Raw genomic sequence first — 18,305 nt, forward strand, 5'->3', positions numbered from 1 at the left:
ATTCCTTATACTGTTGGTTGATATCTTGACAAACCTTAAACTGAATTAACATTAAACTGGCACAATATTACTGGAACTAATTAGGCTTGACTCAAATAAAAGTCCTACTCGATATCAACATTCGTTTAGGCCAAGTTCATAACTTTTTTATTGCATTGCGCCCGCTGCAGATATTGAATCGTTGGGGAATCTTACTACCGCAATATACGCAAACGATATTCCAGCCAAATATCACGTATTTAAATGCCTCTATTGTGCCCCTGTGCTGTTTCTTTTTATGAGACAACAGTTATACTTATTGCTAATGTTACTTTAATTCAGCAAATAAGATTGAAAATAATAAAATTGTGGCTTTCCGTTCTTTAAATAAAAAAAACTAATGGTGAATAAGATTTTGTTTTTTTTAAGGTTTATATTATACTATAGAACGTATTCGAAGATTTTAAAAGATCAACTCGTGACTGTCAATTTGTGTGTAAAAACAATTTACCTTATCTTTTCCACAGAATAATAATAAGTACTACGTACAGAAGTTTTACTTCGCAAAGGTATTTAAAAAATGTATGCTCAATGTCATTAACAATATGGTGTAATTTAGCCTGTCTGAAGAGTCAAGCACCATTTTGTTGACAAACGTCAGTGATCGGCACTGCGCCGAAGCTATAGGGCTGACTTCGGTAAAATGATGTGACGTGAGGTGCCAAACTGCGGAAAATGGCGGAGGAAATACATGATTTAGCATGAATTATCATGAATAATATTAACTACTTATTTACCTCTCAGTGTCTTGAGGCAACTTAAAAAAGTACATTCTGTGTTTTTATTATTATTTAGGCAGTTAAATACTGCACAGTATTTAGTACACCATTTTCTTTATTTTCTTCCATCATACACAAGAATACGCGTGCGTGAGTCAATGTTCGCTCGTATGTGAGGCCTTGTCGAATAGTATCCTGTAGGTGGGCCATCGTGCGTGTTTTGGTTTCGATGTAAACTCGCGGAGATGAACAGGCCTGTCTTTACTAAGAAAGCAATTTGTGTAAAGTTTTATACTAAAATACATACTTGTACTTACTGAAAGTTTAATTCCTATATACATGATACTCGTGTATACTCAAATGTATATTACAGCACACTCTAATATTCAATTAATGAAGTTTAATTATTCGTGCCATCTAATCTCTAACAACTTGTACAAACTTTCGGTAATTTGACTTTAGGGAGTGCTAATTGATTCATCAATACGTCGCTGAAACAAAAGACATACCTATACGCAATCAGAAACTACTTATTCGTGTTGAGTAATTACCACATTGTTCTACTTGAGTTTGTGCGAAAAAATATTTTGAAATAAAAAGCAGTGACGTTCTAGCAACAATTTATTTAATTACAATTTTAATGACGGTCTATTCTTTGGCCACTGAGTTTGTTAAAAAAATGTAACAAAATATCTATAATGATGAATATATAGCGTGTTCATAGTTTTTGCACTTCACAAGCTTTGGAAAGCCGTAACAAAGCAAACGCAGAGCACTGAAGACGAGGTTCGATGCCCGGCAGACCACATGGACCAGTGGTCTCCGCTCTCTGGTCACGAACTTGGCGAAAGATCTGTAAAAGCGATTTAATTACGATCTTACAAAAAATCTATTACAACTTTCATCGCCTTTCAAGATTTTGGCGAGTTGCCAAGGAACATTTTAGAGACTATAAACATCTGTGAGCAAAAGAAAACTACTTCTATAGACTTAAGTGTCTTAAAATTCACTAGAAAATTCTCGGCGTTTTCTACGATATATTTAGTAACAAAATTATAACTGCTGTTGAATTCAGTTATCTACGAAGAAATAAAAATATCGCTTGCAATATTTAAAAGTAATGGAAAAATATAAGAAAATAATAGGTGTAGGTAATAGACAAAATTTAATCAAAGAAACATGGCAAAGGGTTGGGAACGAGGAAAAACGCGGGGAAAATATAGAATGAGGGCCAGAATTGTTAGATTTGGATTGCGTTACCATTTTCACAAGTTATATTATGAATGAAACAAATTTTGTTCAATTCATTTTAGATTTGAAAAAGTTTTTGGTAAAAATGTGGAAGGATAACCTTTTTGGATTACAAAAAAAAAAATCGTTAATCTGAACGCTTAGAATGAAGGTGTAGTCCCTAATAGGTAAATTCATCGTCATACCCAAATTCTGCATTTGATGTTGGCTGAGTACCACCACGACGTCATCCGAGAATGGCTCCGGCTCTTCTTCATTTAGCTCTAGCTCCACGTCTAGAGAGAAAAATATTTGTTTAACCTACGCAGTGGTTTTCAACCTGTGGGTGCCTCTATAGGGAGGTCGTGGGAGGTCGTCAAATCAACATCAGCAAAAAAATAGTTAAGTTATAAAGATAGAATGTTGTATGGATTGAAATATTCTGTAACATAACAACATTTTTGTAACATTATAAAATGCATGAAAAAAAAGCGAGCGGTCGGAGGGTCGCAAAATATTTTTTCATGTCGTGTCATGAAAAAGGTTGAAAAACACTGACCTACAGTATCTAGGTATAAATGATATTTCACAATTTAATTACTCGCAAATTATTGCATTGCATTCATAATTTAACTTTTCATGAACATTTACGTCTACGGTGAAACTACGAACGCTACGAGCCTACGAAGCATGGCATTAGCTACGAAAATTTCGTAGCTGTTATGCTACAGCGTTCGTAGTACTCGTAGCGTTTCAGTCGCTATCTAAATTGTGAAATTGTTCTAACGATAAATACCTATCATAATGGTAGGTACTTGTGCCAGTTATACTCGTATTATATTATAATTATTTCTTATACAGAGCTTAAAAATATACAAGAAAAAATATTTCTAAAATTAAATAAATGTTATAATAAAGAAGCGCAAAGTTGACTGAGTTTCTTTCACCACTTCTTAGCGCTAGCTAGGTACTTAAGTAGGTACTTCTCAGAAATGGTGGTAGGGCGAGCTATATTTGGGACGGGTGCAAGTACCCTAAAAAGGGCGCTACATTATCATTACTAAATAAAGAATTAGAGTAAGAATTTTCAATCACAATTCAATTTGAATCTGCACTCAATAATTGTTAATTCAGAAATCTGTCTAAATCGAGTTTTCAACGTTATTTCGCAACGAGCTTTGATCTAACCGCTACACACAAAGGCTTATTGGATATTCATTTTATTCGTAAGCACGTCAATACGAGATATTGTGTGTGTATGAGCAATTCGTATTCACAATCAATGTTTCATTGTATTAGCGTTGATGGGCCTTCGTAACAAAATAATATATTTTCTGATTCCCAAGGAAAAATATTATTGACCAAATGTTTTCCCAAGGTTAAGAAAATATCTAAAAGCTTAGAAGAGTTAAGGCGAAAGGCAAAAAGTACCTAATTAAATAAAATCAGTGTTCACTCGAATAGCACCGATGCTTCCAAATAAATGTAAAAAGAAGATATCTGGAACGATTTCAACTAAAAAGAACAAGTGCAATCCTACTTGTGAATGTTCGTTCAATTTAAAATAGTTTTAAATAAAATTTGTATGTATGGCTAAAAAGTATTAGTGAACACATTACATTAAAGCGTCGCATGATGCTCATAATTAATATAATTAGGTAAGTATTACGTATCAAAAGTAACTAGTTACTACCAACTCAACTTCAAAAAGAACCATAACAGCATAGGTACACCATGAAATTACATCGTTAGCAAAATATTACAATGAAACTGTGAATGTTTGTCACACTACTTACATGGCAGCGTTGTGGCGACTGTCGTTTCACTCGTCGTGGACTCCGTCGCTATCGTTGTGGTTGTCGAAGTCGTCGTAACAAGGGCTAAAATGAGAATGTACAATTAGGATGAGTTGCACCATCTTACTTTAACTTTTGACAAACGTCAAAAATCTGTCAAACTCCATACAAAAAGCACCGGTTATTGTAATTGTAACGGTTAAAATAAGGTGGTGCAACTCAGCCTAAAGGTTCGGCCAAACCAACGCGATCAACCGGCGTGCAGCGATGGCGATCAATGCATTTAGGTCTGGTCGCCATCGCTGCACGCCGGCTGATCGCGGTGTGATCGCGTTGGTTTGTCCGAACCCTTAGTGTCTTATTACAAAATAAAGGTTCCGTTTTTTAATTTTGAGTTAATAATGATCTTAGGCTGAGTTACACCACCAAACTTTAACAGTAACTAAACGATAATCGGTGTGTTTTGTATAGAGTTTGACAGATTTCTGACGTTTGTTAAAGTTAAAGTAATACAGTGCAACCCAGCTTTAAAGTTTAGTTTTTTTCGTCACATTTACGAGTATTTTAACAAACGCGTTTGCTGTCTTGCAATATGTCCATATTGAGTGTACTTGGGATATGTGAAGATATTTATTTTTTGTTAAAAAAATGTGTTCTTGGTAACAATCATATCATCTTGTCCAGAAGGCTATTTACTCGTAGATTGAAGGCCTTATGATTGTTTGGTTCGGTAACACAAAAGAGGTCAAGGAATACCTTTTGTTATACGAATATTGAGTATGTCTACTGCTTGAGTAGGTGTACAGTTAACAGCACATCACAATTTTTTTTTGCAAATTAGCCCCAATTAGAACCACTTAAGATGCTACAGCGTTAAGCTTAATGTGTGTATTGTTTATAGTACTACGTTGATGTAAGGTAATTTAGTAGGTAATTACCATTTGTAAATAAGAGATAATGAGCCTTTAATTAAAATAAATAAGTATGGTCGATTAAGATGCCAGTAACAATATTTTCTATTCGCAACCGAAGAGGAAATGCTTTTAATTAACATTGTTAGTAGCTTCGTGGACCCAACACCTTAATTAATTAAACCACAATTAATTGGATATATTATTTAAGTAAAAGCTGCGGGGCTAATTTTTAAGGGAATTAATTTTGTTCCGTGACGGGAAATGGATGGAGCATTTTCCGTTATAGAATGGATCTAAAGAGGAATAAATTTTAATTATAATGAGACGAGCTTAAATTTCATAGTCAGTAATTCGCTTACTGAATTCGTATAGTTTGAGGAAGTGATAGTTGATACTGCGAAGTGCCGAAATACGAAAGATACTTATAGTTAAAATGAAATAAGCATAATAGTACAATCAACTACATAGATCAACTACATAGTGAATTTTCATAATGGATTTTGAACGTTATGATGAATATTATATGAAAGTAATTGTGCGGACGATTGTACTACCTACATTAAAGAGTTAATATCGTATAAGAAAACTAAGAACAATTATCTAGACACACTTCAATTCTAATTAACTTCTTCTTCTTCTTCTTCTTTTCAGCCAAATGACGTCCACTGCTGGACAAAGGCCTCCCCCAAGGTTTTCCACAATGAACGGTCCTGCGCTGCCCGCATCCAGGCTCTTCCCGCGACCTTTAATTAATTAACTTCAATACACTTCAATTGAGGAATATTATTACCAGGATCCTGGAAATTATAGCGCAGAATATAAGTGCATGCTAAATTCAATATGGACTTTTATTGTAGCTCGTGTGTCAGGCGCTCTCAACTTTGTTTATTATACTGATGTTAACAGCAGATAATACGTCATATTCTTAGCGCCGTGACTCCGTGAGCCATTTGCTAGGAGTACAATAAAAGATGTTAGTATAACATCTACCTACATTCATCACTGAAGAAAACTTTAAGAGCTCTGAATAACATTGTATTTAAAACAAAACTTATAATAAACAATAAGAACATAAAATCAGCCTAGATCAATATTTGAAACCGCTACTCATGAAATATGCAAAATCTAGTTAATGAAGTAAATTCTGATTACATTTTAGGTCTATACTTAACATTTTCTGAAATAATTTTGTTGGATAGTAAATGGCCATTTAATTAAACCCTATTTATGAAGACTACGAGTTTAAAATTAGCTTTCCATATTTCAAGCCAACATGTAAAGGCTATTTCATAAATTATGTAAGTGGAGTTATAATAAGTTAATGGTAACTATAAATTGGATAGAAGAGCGCGAAAAACAATATTAGCGTAGCAGATTCGACTCTCAGAACTACTGATAATATTATGTTACATTACATACTTCATTAATACAAGTAGGTATAGTAAGTAATCCTCGCTAATAGCATTTGGAAATCTTATAAGTAGCTACTCGTAAATTATTAATATTGCCGTCTAACACAAAAAACCAAATCTTCCATCCATAGACCTCGTTTGAGTAGATTTTTGTATTGAAAGGTGAAAATGTACTTGGTAAAATTACTGAAGCAACTCAATGACTGTTCAGTTTATCTTTATCATATTTATTTACAAACTCATTCGCTACTAGGTACTGCCACTTATCTTCAAATGTGATTGAACCTGTGTAGAAAAAGATGAGCTTATGATTACTTATGATAGAGACCTTGGATGTCGTAAAGGGCGACTGAGGGACAATCAGCTATCTGGCCAGCGCGGTAGGGAGTGCAGGCCAAGCCTCTGGTAAATTAGAGAGAATGACCTGATGATGATGATCATGATGATGATGAATAAAACTTACTGTAAAGTGTGATGTCGTCTCTAGCGCTGCCGAGCGGGTTGTCAGCATTGCAGTGGTAGGCCCCGATGTCCTCCCGAGACACGTTCCATATCCGCAGCGCTGCAGTGTGCTTGTATCCTTGCGACGTCATGCTTGCCTGGTACTTTGTACCTATGATACGGGGTTCTTTATAATTACCTACTATGGAATGTTTCACCAGCTATTGATAAACTCCCTGATAGTCTATTAGGAACTTTTGACAGAATTCTATGTCTCTGATTGAGAATAAGTATCCAGTAATTAACAAAAACCTTTGTTTTTTAAGTAGCGTAAAGGTGAGTTGAGTATAGACTAGAGAATTTACTTGTAACAGAACAACGAGCCGCTCTATAAAATGTTCTAGTGTTCACCCTTTCACGAACCAAACGTCGTTCATTTTACCTGTATTGTACCATTCATAAGAACGTTACATTACATAGAAATGCTCGATAAAATGCTCAAGTCTATACTGGCTTAGCTTGCGTCTCTAGTGCTATGTAAGCGGCTTTATAATAATCATTATTTGTATCTTACTAACATAGGCTAAGTGAAAATTGTTACTAACACGATTATGGACCCCGGTCTGACAATATTTTTTTTCATTTCATTTCATATACTCACCTTTATGTCGTTCTAACCAAAGCACGTCACAGCTGGACAAAGGCCTCTCCAAAAGATTTCCACAACGACCAGTCCTCCGCTACCTGCATCAAGGTGCTTCCCGCGACCATATTTTAATAGCGTGATAAGTCTGACTTTATCAGAAACTGGTGAAACTAGCCCTAAGTAAGTATTTCTTACAGATTAGTTAACAACATAAAGCCTTTAATTTGACTTTCACTAGAAAGGTTCATCTGTATTTTGTGAACCTTGAAAGTTTTGCATTTTAGTATAGGCAATCGTATGAAAAGATTTCTTAGAAGAAGGTATACCCAATCTTGGAACTTAATTTACATTGCTCACCATGTATATGTAGGTATTCGTGAATAAAATTATAATGGAATAAGCAGTTCGTTGGCATTAGGTACACCTATCTTATTACTTATCTGAAAGTTCACTCGTCTATTTTTATGGTTTCAGATATAAAAAACTTAAGACAATATCTAAAATAATGAATGATGAAAATTGTGTAAAAATACATCATGTTGGTAGGCATAGTCTGGTCTGTGAGCACGTAGAATTTTGTCCAATGACCCCAAGCTACCCATCCCTTGCACACTCACTGCGCGTGCCAGTCGCACAGTCGCGACAGCAATTTAATTACGCGCGAAGCGATAAGGATGGGTATAGGGGTCATTGGACAAAATTATACGTGCTCACAGACCGGGCTTTAGTAGCTCTCAAAAAAAGTTGGTTTCCTTTTAATATCACCCACATGTAAACACATTTTATCTATACATAATACCTTTGAAGGAATAGAGATCAAATATTTCCTGCGTAAGCGACATATACGAGTTCTACACATTAATACCCACCCACAGCCTCCACCTTTTCTTATAAAGACACGCTTACCGCTCGATATTATATTGGTAGAGGCTTATTGGTCTACCATTTCACTCGGTAGTAGCACCAATATGTGATGGAGGAACTTAACTGAGATTTCCGTGGTGTAGTTTATATTTAGCACACAATTTTTTACATTGAATTAGGTAAGTCAATCTTTCATGAGTAAAATTTTCTTTCAGTGAATGAAGTCGCTATTTCGCATCTTAGTTACTTATTTGATTTTAAAGGGATTTTTATTAATCATTATAACGAAGAACAGAAGTAATCATTTTGTGTTTTTCTAATATGTAGGATTGTAGGTATTATCTGATTTCATAAACTCACAATCATGAACGTGATTAAAGAAAACCTTCAAGTTTGTTACCGAAGTTGTACCTAGCTATCAGACGAAAATATAAACAATACCTAAGTAAGTACTATTATAAAAAGCTCTTACAGATCGCTGGGGCGGATTTTTGTTCGAAACGAAACTTTACAAGTGAAAATAGAACCCTCTGGGAAAGTGTAAAGATTTTTTATTTTTGTCGGAGGTGCCAAAGTATAAGAGCGATGAAGTATGAGTATTTTTCCTCCGAGTCTCAGGGGACATGGATTACAATATCTCACCTACCGTTTTGAAGTCTTTTGCCATCAATATGTGTCCAGAAGACCGCGGGCGGAGGATTCGCTTCCATCGTGCAGCGTAAAACTACATGATCCCCAAGGTAGCCACCGATCATCTTGTGTGTGGCCCGAACGGACGGTTTGCCTGGGAAATGAAATATTCATTAGTTCACAGACTGGGTTAGAGACTTGGGTCTAAACCCTAATTTGGTATGTATCGTAAGCACATAGCCGAAATGTTCTGTTCGACTATTTAGACCTAAGTGGGTCTCTAGCGACAAAAAGGGAAACTTGGGTTATACTCGTGGTTCGCGCGAATATTATTTATGATTTGAAATTCTTCGGGTTGAATCTGTTTATAAATGGAGTAAAGGACTGAGTTTAGTCGGTAAAGATGCCCTTGAAATTGTGTGTAATGAATGTGAAAGTACGGATTAACAAATAATGTTCTCAGATACATAAAGAGAGAGAAAAAATACATATAAGTAGTCACGTGTACCCAGAGGCTTAGCAAAGATCTTTTTCGGTCCCTTTTTCTTTGTTCCGTTTTTGTTTGAAAACAAGCGGGTTTCATATTGTTTTGTCATTGAAGAGTACTTAAGTATCATTGTGGTGTCGAATTTAAGATACACACATGTGAAAATGGTACCGGCATGAATATTTGTTGGTTAATTGTAGTATAGAGTAGTACACAAGTACATACAGTCTGATGTTACTCTTTTATTAGACTTTATACGTCGTAAAGTGCATGACACAAGGCTTAGCTAACTTTGTAGAGCTTCGCTCCGTTTTCATAGGAATAATGTAATGTTGTTGTGCTACTCTTGTGATACTTATGATAAAAGCAAGGATCGTTGATAAACACATTATTCTAATTAAATTGTTTTTCTAGATGTATTGTGTTGTAAGTATCTGTTTAAGTATGTAAATAATGAAGTAAACAGAAAACAAGGAACTTTACTAATGACCATATCAATGTTGTAAAAACATATCGATTAATCACATCGATGTCCTCATAGCCCTTTCAAGAAAAGTATCACGCCATTCATAGTAATACAGATTTAAGCCGTATTAAATACAAAAAACGCTAGCTATGTTCTTGGTATGGTGTGATAGGGACATAAATAGGTCCAGAACAGTTCAGAAAGGATGTAAATTAGTAACAAACTATACGGGGCTATTCCCAACTCTCGTTCCCACCGCTGCAACTCCTGTGTTGCCAGGATACTTATACAGCTTGACCGCCATAAAAAACCCAACCAATGGAGTAGTAACAAACTATAGTAAGAAGTGCACTTACATAGGACGTGCAGCAGTATCCTCTTGCTAACGGACGGCGGCACGCCATTGGTGGCGATACATAGAAAGGCCCCGTTCAGTTCAGGGCGGACGTCGGTCATATTCAACCAAACACCGCTCCATTTGCTCACTAAAAACATATTGGTATGTCACCTCGCCTCATTATAAAATTAGTTATAGGAACACAACACAAACCAAACAAAATGCAGATTTTCGTTCTTCTAGGCTCATTAAATAAATAAGAAATTACTTCTTTAACGTATCGATAAAGTGAAACTTCAGACAGAATTTGTAGTAACAGCTACGCGATACATTTGTATTACCTAAGGCCAAAATTCAGGTAACTTTCAGGTAAGATTACACGAATTTCAGCTTCCCATATCCTTCCATGTTGAAATCCAAACAGAGTTTCTGAAATTGTTTTTCTTTGTATAAATATGCTACTCTATTAGAATAGTCCGAAACTTTATATTATAGGCCGGCGACGTTTTTGCTTACGCTCCAAAAGGGAGATTCGCCCTCTTGGTGTTTCAAGTTCAGTATTCAATACCATTTATTACAAGGGGTTCGGCGCCTTGTCATACATGTGCTAACATAGTATTAAACTTTTTTGTTTTGGTACAGTTCGGATCACGTTAAGAACAAAGGGATAAAGTTGTCGTTGGAATAAAACAAATTAGTTACAAAAGAAACTTTTCACTGGCACGGGTGTGCGGCACACTTTTCTTTGGGACTTAAGGATATTTTTAAGCACAGGCAGGTAAGTATCGCTAACAGGTACTCGTACTTATCAGCTGGTTTTTTTACTATTTGAACTATTTATAAAGTAAGTAAAGGTATGAACAATAAAAGACAATCACATTTCCAGATGCTGCAGTCTTCTACCGGAAAATCATTTGTTTTAGCGATTAATATTGCCTATGTTATTAAAGTATATCCATCATTTTGTGCTTGTGAGCTTAACTATTTTATTTACCATTCTGAAGTCCAACTCGGATTTGTGCTGAGTCTTCTCTCCTCCAAGTGATGGTGGGAGGCGGAGTGCCAGAGGCGGCGCAGTGTAGAGTGACGTTGTCTCCTTCCCGCACCATCACTTCGCTGCTACTGCTGGTAATGTCTGGTGGAACTGGTGGAGAACGAATGAGATAGCAAATTGCCTGCCTTTACATAGGTGACAATGCAATTTCGCCATCGCATCACGAAGCAAAATAGACGTAGCGAAGTTATAACGGAAGCTTTATCTAGCCACATCGCATTATTAATAAACAAAATATTGTACCGAAGTAAATTAAGATATAATCAAGAATAGGCCAGTAGAATTAAACACAAAAATTGATTACATCGGAAATAATTCCTACAAAAGATTTTTTTGCTTTAATGGCTTCATTGGTTGCCCATTAAGACTCTCCTAAGTTTTCGACTTCGACAGAGTTGTGCTTAAGTGGTGGGGGACCCCGAAAGGGGCGTTTTTTCGGTTTTCCGGTTATACCGCGTCAAGGACTTACCCTATCGAAAAGTGGTCTTCATGACGGTTGAAGGGCACTTAATCCTGCATTGAATAAGACCAAATTCAAATGTTTTGGACAAACCGTTCCCGCGCTAAAGTTCGGAAAAGTAGAAAACATACGTATAATTAATGACCCTCTCCACGTCCAATGGCTTGTTACCCACAGGCTTCCAAGTCTTGAAAAGGGCCACCTTAACCAGTGTAACCCTATCAAGGCTTACGAGCTTGATGCGCCTATCCTTGTGCGTCCCAGCCGTTCCTTAACTGCGGTTGGTGCACCTCTTCCTTGCACTCTCCTGAACGACCCTGTGTTACCTACTGTGGCTGTCCCTCTTCCTTGCAGCCTCCTGCACGACTACGTTGCCTAGCCGTATGCCTGGTCCAAGGTTCGACGCCACAAAATCAACTTCGCACGCGTGAAAATAGTTTAAATACTATTTTCCGTGCTTGCAACATTTTTCTTTACTGCTTCGGCTCTATTAGTCGTAGAGTGATTGTATATATCCTATAGCCTTCCTCAATTTATGAGCTATTCAACACAAAAATTATTATTTCAATCAAACTAGTAATTCTTGAGATTAGCGCGTTCAAACAAACAATCAAAAAACTCTTCAGCGTTTTAATATGAACTTGTTGTTGTTGATTTTTGGCGTCAAACCTTAGACCAGGCATACGGCTAGGCAACGTAGTCGTGCAGGAGGATACAAGGAAGAGGGGCAGCCACAGTAGGTAACACAGAGTCGTTCAGGTGAGTGCCAGGAAGAGGTGCAGCAACCGCAGTTAAGGAACGGCTGGGACGAACAAGGATCGGCGAATCCAGCTCGTATGCCTTGATAGGGTTACACTGGTTGAGGCGCTCCTTTTCAAGACTTGGAAGCCTGCGGGTAACGAGCCATTGGACGTGGAGAGGGTCATTAATTATACACATATTTTCTACTTTGCCGAACATTTGCACGAGAACGGTTTGTTCAAAACATATGAATTTGGTCTTATTTAATGCAGAATTAAATGCCCTTCAACCATCAGGAAGACCACTTTTCGATAGGGTAAGTCCTTTACGCGGTATAACTGGAAAACCGAAAAAGCGCCCCTTTCGGGGGCCCCCACAACTTAAGCACAACTCCGTCGAAGTCGAAAACTTAGGAGAGTCTTAATGGGCAACCAATGAAGCCATTAAAGCAATAAAATCTTTTGTAGGAATTATTTCCGATTTAAAAGCTAATTCTACTGGACTAGAAGGAACCTTTAGTCTCACTATCGAATCATTGGATTCTGATTTACAGTCAGCCTATGTACTTACTTTAATTAAAATAAATTAAAATAGTAAGACAAAGACACAGTTTAAAATCTTAATTATAATCGCCCCAACATAAATACTGGAGATATTTTGTCTGTACTTTGAACGAGTACCTACATTTATTTAGCCAGCCAATGATATTAGTAACACTAAAGTCAATGCATTATGTATTTCAAACATAAATTTTACATACCATAAACTTGTAGGTGGTGCGTTTGCGTGATCATTGGCTCGGTATTAATTTGGCACATGTAGTGGCCCCCGTCTGAGAGCCGCACGTCTCTGAGAGTGAGGGCCCACGCCTGGGGGTCCCCGCGGGTCACGCTCACCCGATGGTTCTTTGTTATCACATGCGGACCTATGGTTAGAATGGTTTGGGTGTCCACGCGTAACCATGCCACCTGTTGACGGAAAAATAAGTATGTAGGTAAAATTATTTATAAATTATACAGGTTTGTTTTAAGCCTCTCTGTTTTCATTTTAATGAGTCTCTTAGACTTACGCGGAAGAACAACAAGATAAGATATCACTAAGTAAACTTTTAACAAGTAAATTAGAGCCACTTCCTGCCATATCCTCTTTGCAATCTTCAAAGACTTCAATAGATTCCACCCTTTTAAGTTAATTACTCAGTCGATGTTTGTCGGATGTGAACGATTAGCTTTCAGCGTTGTTCACCCAGCACAAAGGCATAATAGCACAGGACCAGAATCCAGTATTTCGACAACAAAAGCGGTGCTACCTTCTCGCTAAATTTCCTCAGCTCCGTGCATGTTTTATGGCTCGAGCGATTCATATTTTGCAGAATCTGGGACCTGCGGAATTATTGCTCGAGTTCATTGCGGTGTGAAAATATGATAAGTGGTTGCCAAAATGGCTTAACGTGCATTTCTTATGACCTTCGCGTCAGAAACACCCGCGGTACAATTATTTACATTGTGATATGATAAGGAGGCTAAAATTTTGAACTATACACATGATTTTATCAAAAAATTACAACTTAGCAATTTTCATCGCACCGCTTTGAACCCAACCCGAGATCCTATCAAAAGCTCCATTGATAGCGGTAACGAAATGATCGACCTATTGAATTTACGAGATGGTTTTTTGCGCACAATTTATAGCTAAATCGGATCCTGTAAAATCTGGCTTTAATAAAGGAAACGTGATTTCAGATTACTTGCTGACGACAAGGGTTTGGAAATAAAACATGGAGTGGAATTGGCAGTGAACATTGAACAATGGTTCTACATTTAGCAAAGCCTGTTGCCTTAAATGGAGTAACTTTACCTTCATAATTGCTCTACTAAGGGACAAATGTGCCAACACTTTGGCTTAATATTTACGAGTGTGGGGATTTCTCTGTAGGAGGAACCTTTCCTAAGAGAGGGTGTACCGCTTTGAATGGAAACGCATTACTGCGGGAAATGAATTATGGAAACTATTAGTCTTGGTAATGGGACACGTAAATAGACAAGCTGAGTCTGCCTCTAACACCCTAAATGGGCACCGGTGTAACGGAATTACTTGGCAGGCGTTGTTACGCTTCATCGCATTCTTTGAGTGAAGGCTTTAAAATGGAAATCTTTACTAAATCGACTGGTTTAGATAGCATGAAAATTCAAGTGTAGGTACACAAAGTCCTGTGTGCGTTATATTGACAAAGGTCTGAATCTGAATTGTTATTTATCCAACAACCAACCGACTGACGTGTTTTTGCCTATCTTACCCATAGTTTGATACTTGAATAAATATTTACCTTGTATTTGTGCAAGTTTTCTACTCGACACGAGAGCGTCGCGTCTCTACCCTCGACTACGGTTACGTTAGTACTGGTTCCCATGAACTTCGGCTCATCTGCAGCATAAAAATATTAAGCAACATGAACAATGTGAACATTATGAGCTTTTAGATAAGGGTGATCTTCCAATAGCTGCCCTGACGGTGACGGCATACGCTACATCTTTTAGTATAAAAACTGAACAGCTTTACCTCCATCTAATAGGCCTTTCTAATCCATCATCGTGTAGTAGAAAATGTCATTTCCTCGTGTCTACATCACGTGGAGAGCAAAATATCTAATTCCTATAAATAGTGTACCCACTCCTAGATATACACTCGCGAGCAAAAGTATGGAATCACTTACATGAGTTGTTTCCACGCGATCTTGTGTACTAACGAATTTGTTAGTAACAAAAAAAGTGGCACCATTTTAAAGATTAAACTTTTATCTTTAAATTGATGCCAATTTTTTTTAAATCACACCAGTATTTAAAAAGATATCCCGGCTGATGTGAAGAAGTAACGAAAAAGACATGTATCAACTGTTTGATACGTCGCGAGTTGCGGCCTATTTACCCCCTATAAAAGCACGCGTTTTCGGATTTTTGCTTTCACACGTTGATTCATACACATCTCTGCTTCTTTTGACACTTTACCTGGGATTCTACACCTTCAGAAGCAGCACAAATCGTTGCACTATTGCAAGAACGGCTCAGCCAGCAGGCTGTCGCACGTCAGCGCCACATAAGCCAGTCCTGGGTTTCGAAAGTTTTAAGACGCTTTCGGAAGACTGGTGGCTTTATCTCGAGACCAAGTTCTGAACAGCGCCGATGCACATCGCAGAGGGAAGACCGTTTTTTCAAGTCAATCACTCTATGAAATCGTCATTTGACTTGAATCGACGTCCAGCAAGAGCTCAGAAATGTTCGTAGGATAGCTGTTAGCGAGTGGATAGTTTGTCTAAGATATAAGCAATAGAATTTGACTCCAAAAAGGCCTGCCACAGGCTCGAAACTGACGGCAGGTCACCGATAAGCACGCTTTCAATTTGCTCGAACACATCTCGATGGGAAGTCGAGCAAGCCACCCCCATAAGCCACTGTTTTAACGAACCAGCACTGCACAAATTGCTCCCCAGACCGCCTATAAGCCCGACCTCTTCGACTGCTGTACTGCAAACACAGTTTGCATTCATCGGAGAACAGAACTCGCCTCCATTACTCGCCTTCCCATCGAGATGTGTACGAGCAAATTGAAAGCGTGCTTATCNCTCGAACACATCTCGATGGGAAGTCGAGCAAGCCACCCCCATAAGCCACTGTTTTAACGAACCAGCACTGCACAAATTGCTCCCCAGACCGCCTATAAGCCCGACCTCTTCGACTGCTGTACTGCAAACACAGTTTGCATTCATCGGAGAACAGAACTCGCCTCCATTACTCGCCTTCCCATCGAGATGTGTACGAGCAAATTGAAAGCGTGCTTATCGGTGACCTGCCGTCAGTTTCGAGCCTGTGGCAGGCCTTTTTGGAGTCAAATTCTTTTGCTTATATCTTAGACGAACTGTCCACTCGCTAACAACTATCCTACGAACATTTCTGAGCTCTTGCTGGAGGTCGATTCCAGTCAAATGACGATTTCACAGAGAGGTTGACATGAAAAAACGGTCTTCCCTCTGCGATGTGCACCGGCGCTGTTCAGAACTTGGTCTCGAGATAAAGCCACCAGTCTCCCGAAAGCGTCTTAAAACTTTCGAAATCCAGGACTGGCTTATGTGGCGCTGACGTGCGAAAGCCCGCTGGCTGAGCTCTTCTTGCAATAGTGCAACGATTTGTGCTGCTTCTGAAGGTGTAGAATCACAGGTAAAGTGTCAAAAGAATCGGAGATGTGTATGAATCAACGTGTGAAAGCAAAAATCCGAAAACGCGTGCTTTTATAGGGGGTAAATAGGCCGCAACTCGCGACGTATCAAACAGTTGATACATGTCTTTTTCGTTACTTATTTACATCAGCCGGGATATCTTTTTAAATACTGGTGTGATTTAAATAAATTTAGTATCAATTTAAAGATAAAAGTTTAATCTTTAAAATGGTGCCACTTTTTTTGTTACTAACAAATTCGTTAGTACACAAGATCGCGTGGAAACAACTTCATGTAAGTGATTCCATACTTTTGCTCGCGAGTGTAGTCACAAAATCTCACATTTTTAAATAACAGCAATATTGTAATAGGTATCCAATAAAGCAAAGAAATAGAGTTTAATACTTGTTCATTATGTTATTTTGTTCCTATAAATACATATTTGGCTTTTGCATAGAACTTGGCACTCATTCTTTTTGCGGCGAAGCCCACAGCCAAGCATAATTTTTGTATTGAACTTGGCTCTCCTTTTTTACATTTATGTTTTTGGTGGGATTTATTTTACCCTATTATTGAAAGGATTTTTATCTAAGGTACTTTCTCCTTCGAGACGAAGTTATCTTGATAGGTACTTGTCACAAAACCTCGTAGGTATACGAAACACTTCAAAAATTATATTATATTTCGCTACCTAAGTACTTACCTACCTAACTTAATGGGATGGGACTAATTTAATATTTCCCGAACCAAAGAAACATTGCACCTTACCTTAATTGATTTATCTTATCCCAAATCCGTTAGAGGCGAAATTCACAGAAAAACACAAATTGAATTTATCACAAGAAGTATCCAATAAATTATCACCAGAATCCAGATACTGATCTATCTAAGCACATCCGATTTGTATGAAAATTTAATTATTTTAATTTTCATACAAATCGGATTTTACAAAATAAATTTTATAAAATCCGATTTGTATGAAAATTAAAATAATTAAAATGAAGATATGAAATTTCTGACTTCACCATACCATTTATATGACCATGTTAACATGGGCTAGTGTCGGCTCATATACCCATTTACCTAACACCCTGTATACAATTTTAAGTAGACTACCAAGATGGCGGTTCATAATTTATTTGGACTGATTAAGAAGTAAAATACTTATTTTGCTTTAGGTACAAGTGATTGTGGGTTCCGTATCTAAAAAGGGAAAATGGGAAAACCCCTTATAATAATCCCTTTGTTGTCTGTCACAAAGTTTATCAAAACCCTTTTTTCTCCAGAACGGGTACTTATAGGCAAAGTAAATGTACTATCGTACTATCTACAAAATGAATATCAAATAAGTACCTGCACTGAGCTTCCTGAAACGTACAAAATATAGTCAACTACAAAAACAATTGATTCGAATATAATTAAGGATGGTAAGTAGATAGATATATTCTATTAGTTAGGTAATACAAATTTTACGATCCTACGATCTCCCAATTTGATTGCAGCTTCATGATATTACTGAGTTATATACGAGTAGGTACCTACATCTTAATTGAACAATTTGTCAACCTTAATTCCTAATTTATCAAGTAAGTAGGCGAGATAATTTAACACCCATTATTCTGCTTGCGTTATCTTGTATTTGTCTTCTAAAATTACGTATTCGTCGTATCTCCCAAAATGTTATATTAGGGTCTCTGTAAGTCATCACTGAACATGTTTTGCTCATCCAAGTGTTTATTCCTGCAAAAGCGAGAAAGGGTTGGTCAGGTTAGGTTACTAACCCTACAATAAATACAGAATATATCTTGATATTTAATTTATGTATTATATACTATTGACTATGTCTATGTCTGCATTGG

General features: G+C 37.3%; 1 protein-coding gene across 1 annotated transcript; it reads right to left on the reverse strand.

The window, feature by feature from the left end:
- Window positions 1-1,382: 1,382 nt before the first annotated feature.
- On the reverse strand, window positions 1,383-14,650 carry LOC114357264 (lachesin). Its single transcript, XM_028310791.1, has 9 exons — window positions 14,563-14,650; window positions 12,997-13,204; window positions 10,976-11,125; window positions 10,001-10,129; window positions 8,708-8,845; window positions 6,574-6,723; window positions 3,785-3,868; window positions 2,195-2,284; window positions 1,383-1,611 (listed from the first exon to the last, which is right to left on the reverse strand). The coding sequence occupies exons 1-9, from the start codon at window positions 14,644-14,646 to the stop codon at window positions 1,592-1,594; spliced, it is 1,053 nt and encodes a 350-aa protein (XP_028166592.1). The 5' UTR covers window positions 14,647-14,650; the 3' UTR covers window positions 1,383-1,591.
- Between the last annotated feature and the right edge of the window lie 3,655 nt (window positions 14,651-18,305).

The sequence above is a fragment of the Ostrinia furnacalis genome, unplaced genomic scaffold, assembly GCF_004193835.3.
Source record: "Ostrinia furnacalis isolate ACB-3 unplaced genomic scaffold, ASM419383v2 OfSCF3101, whole genome shotgun sequence".
NCBI classification, from domain to species: Eukaryota; Metazoa; Arthropoda; class Insecta; order Lepidoptera; family Crambidae; genus Ostrinia; species Ostrinia furnacalis.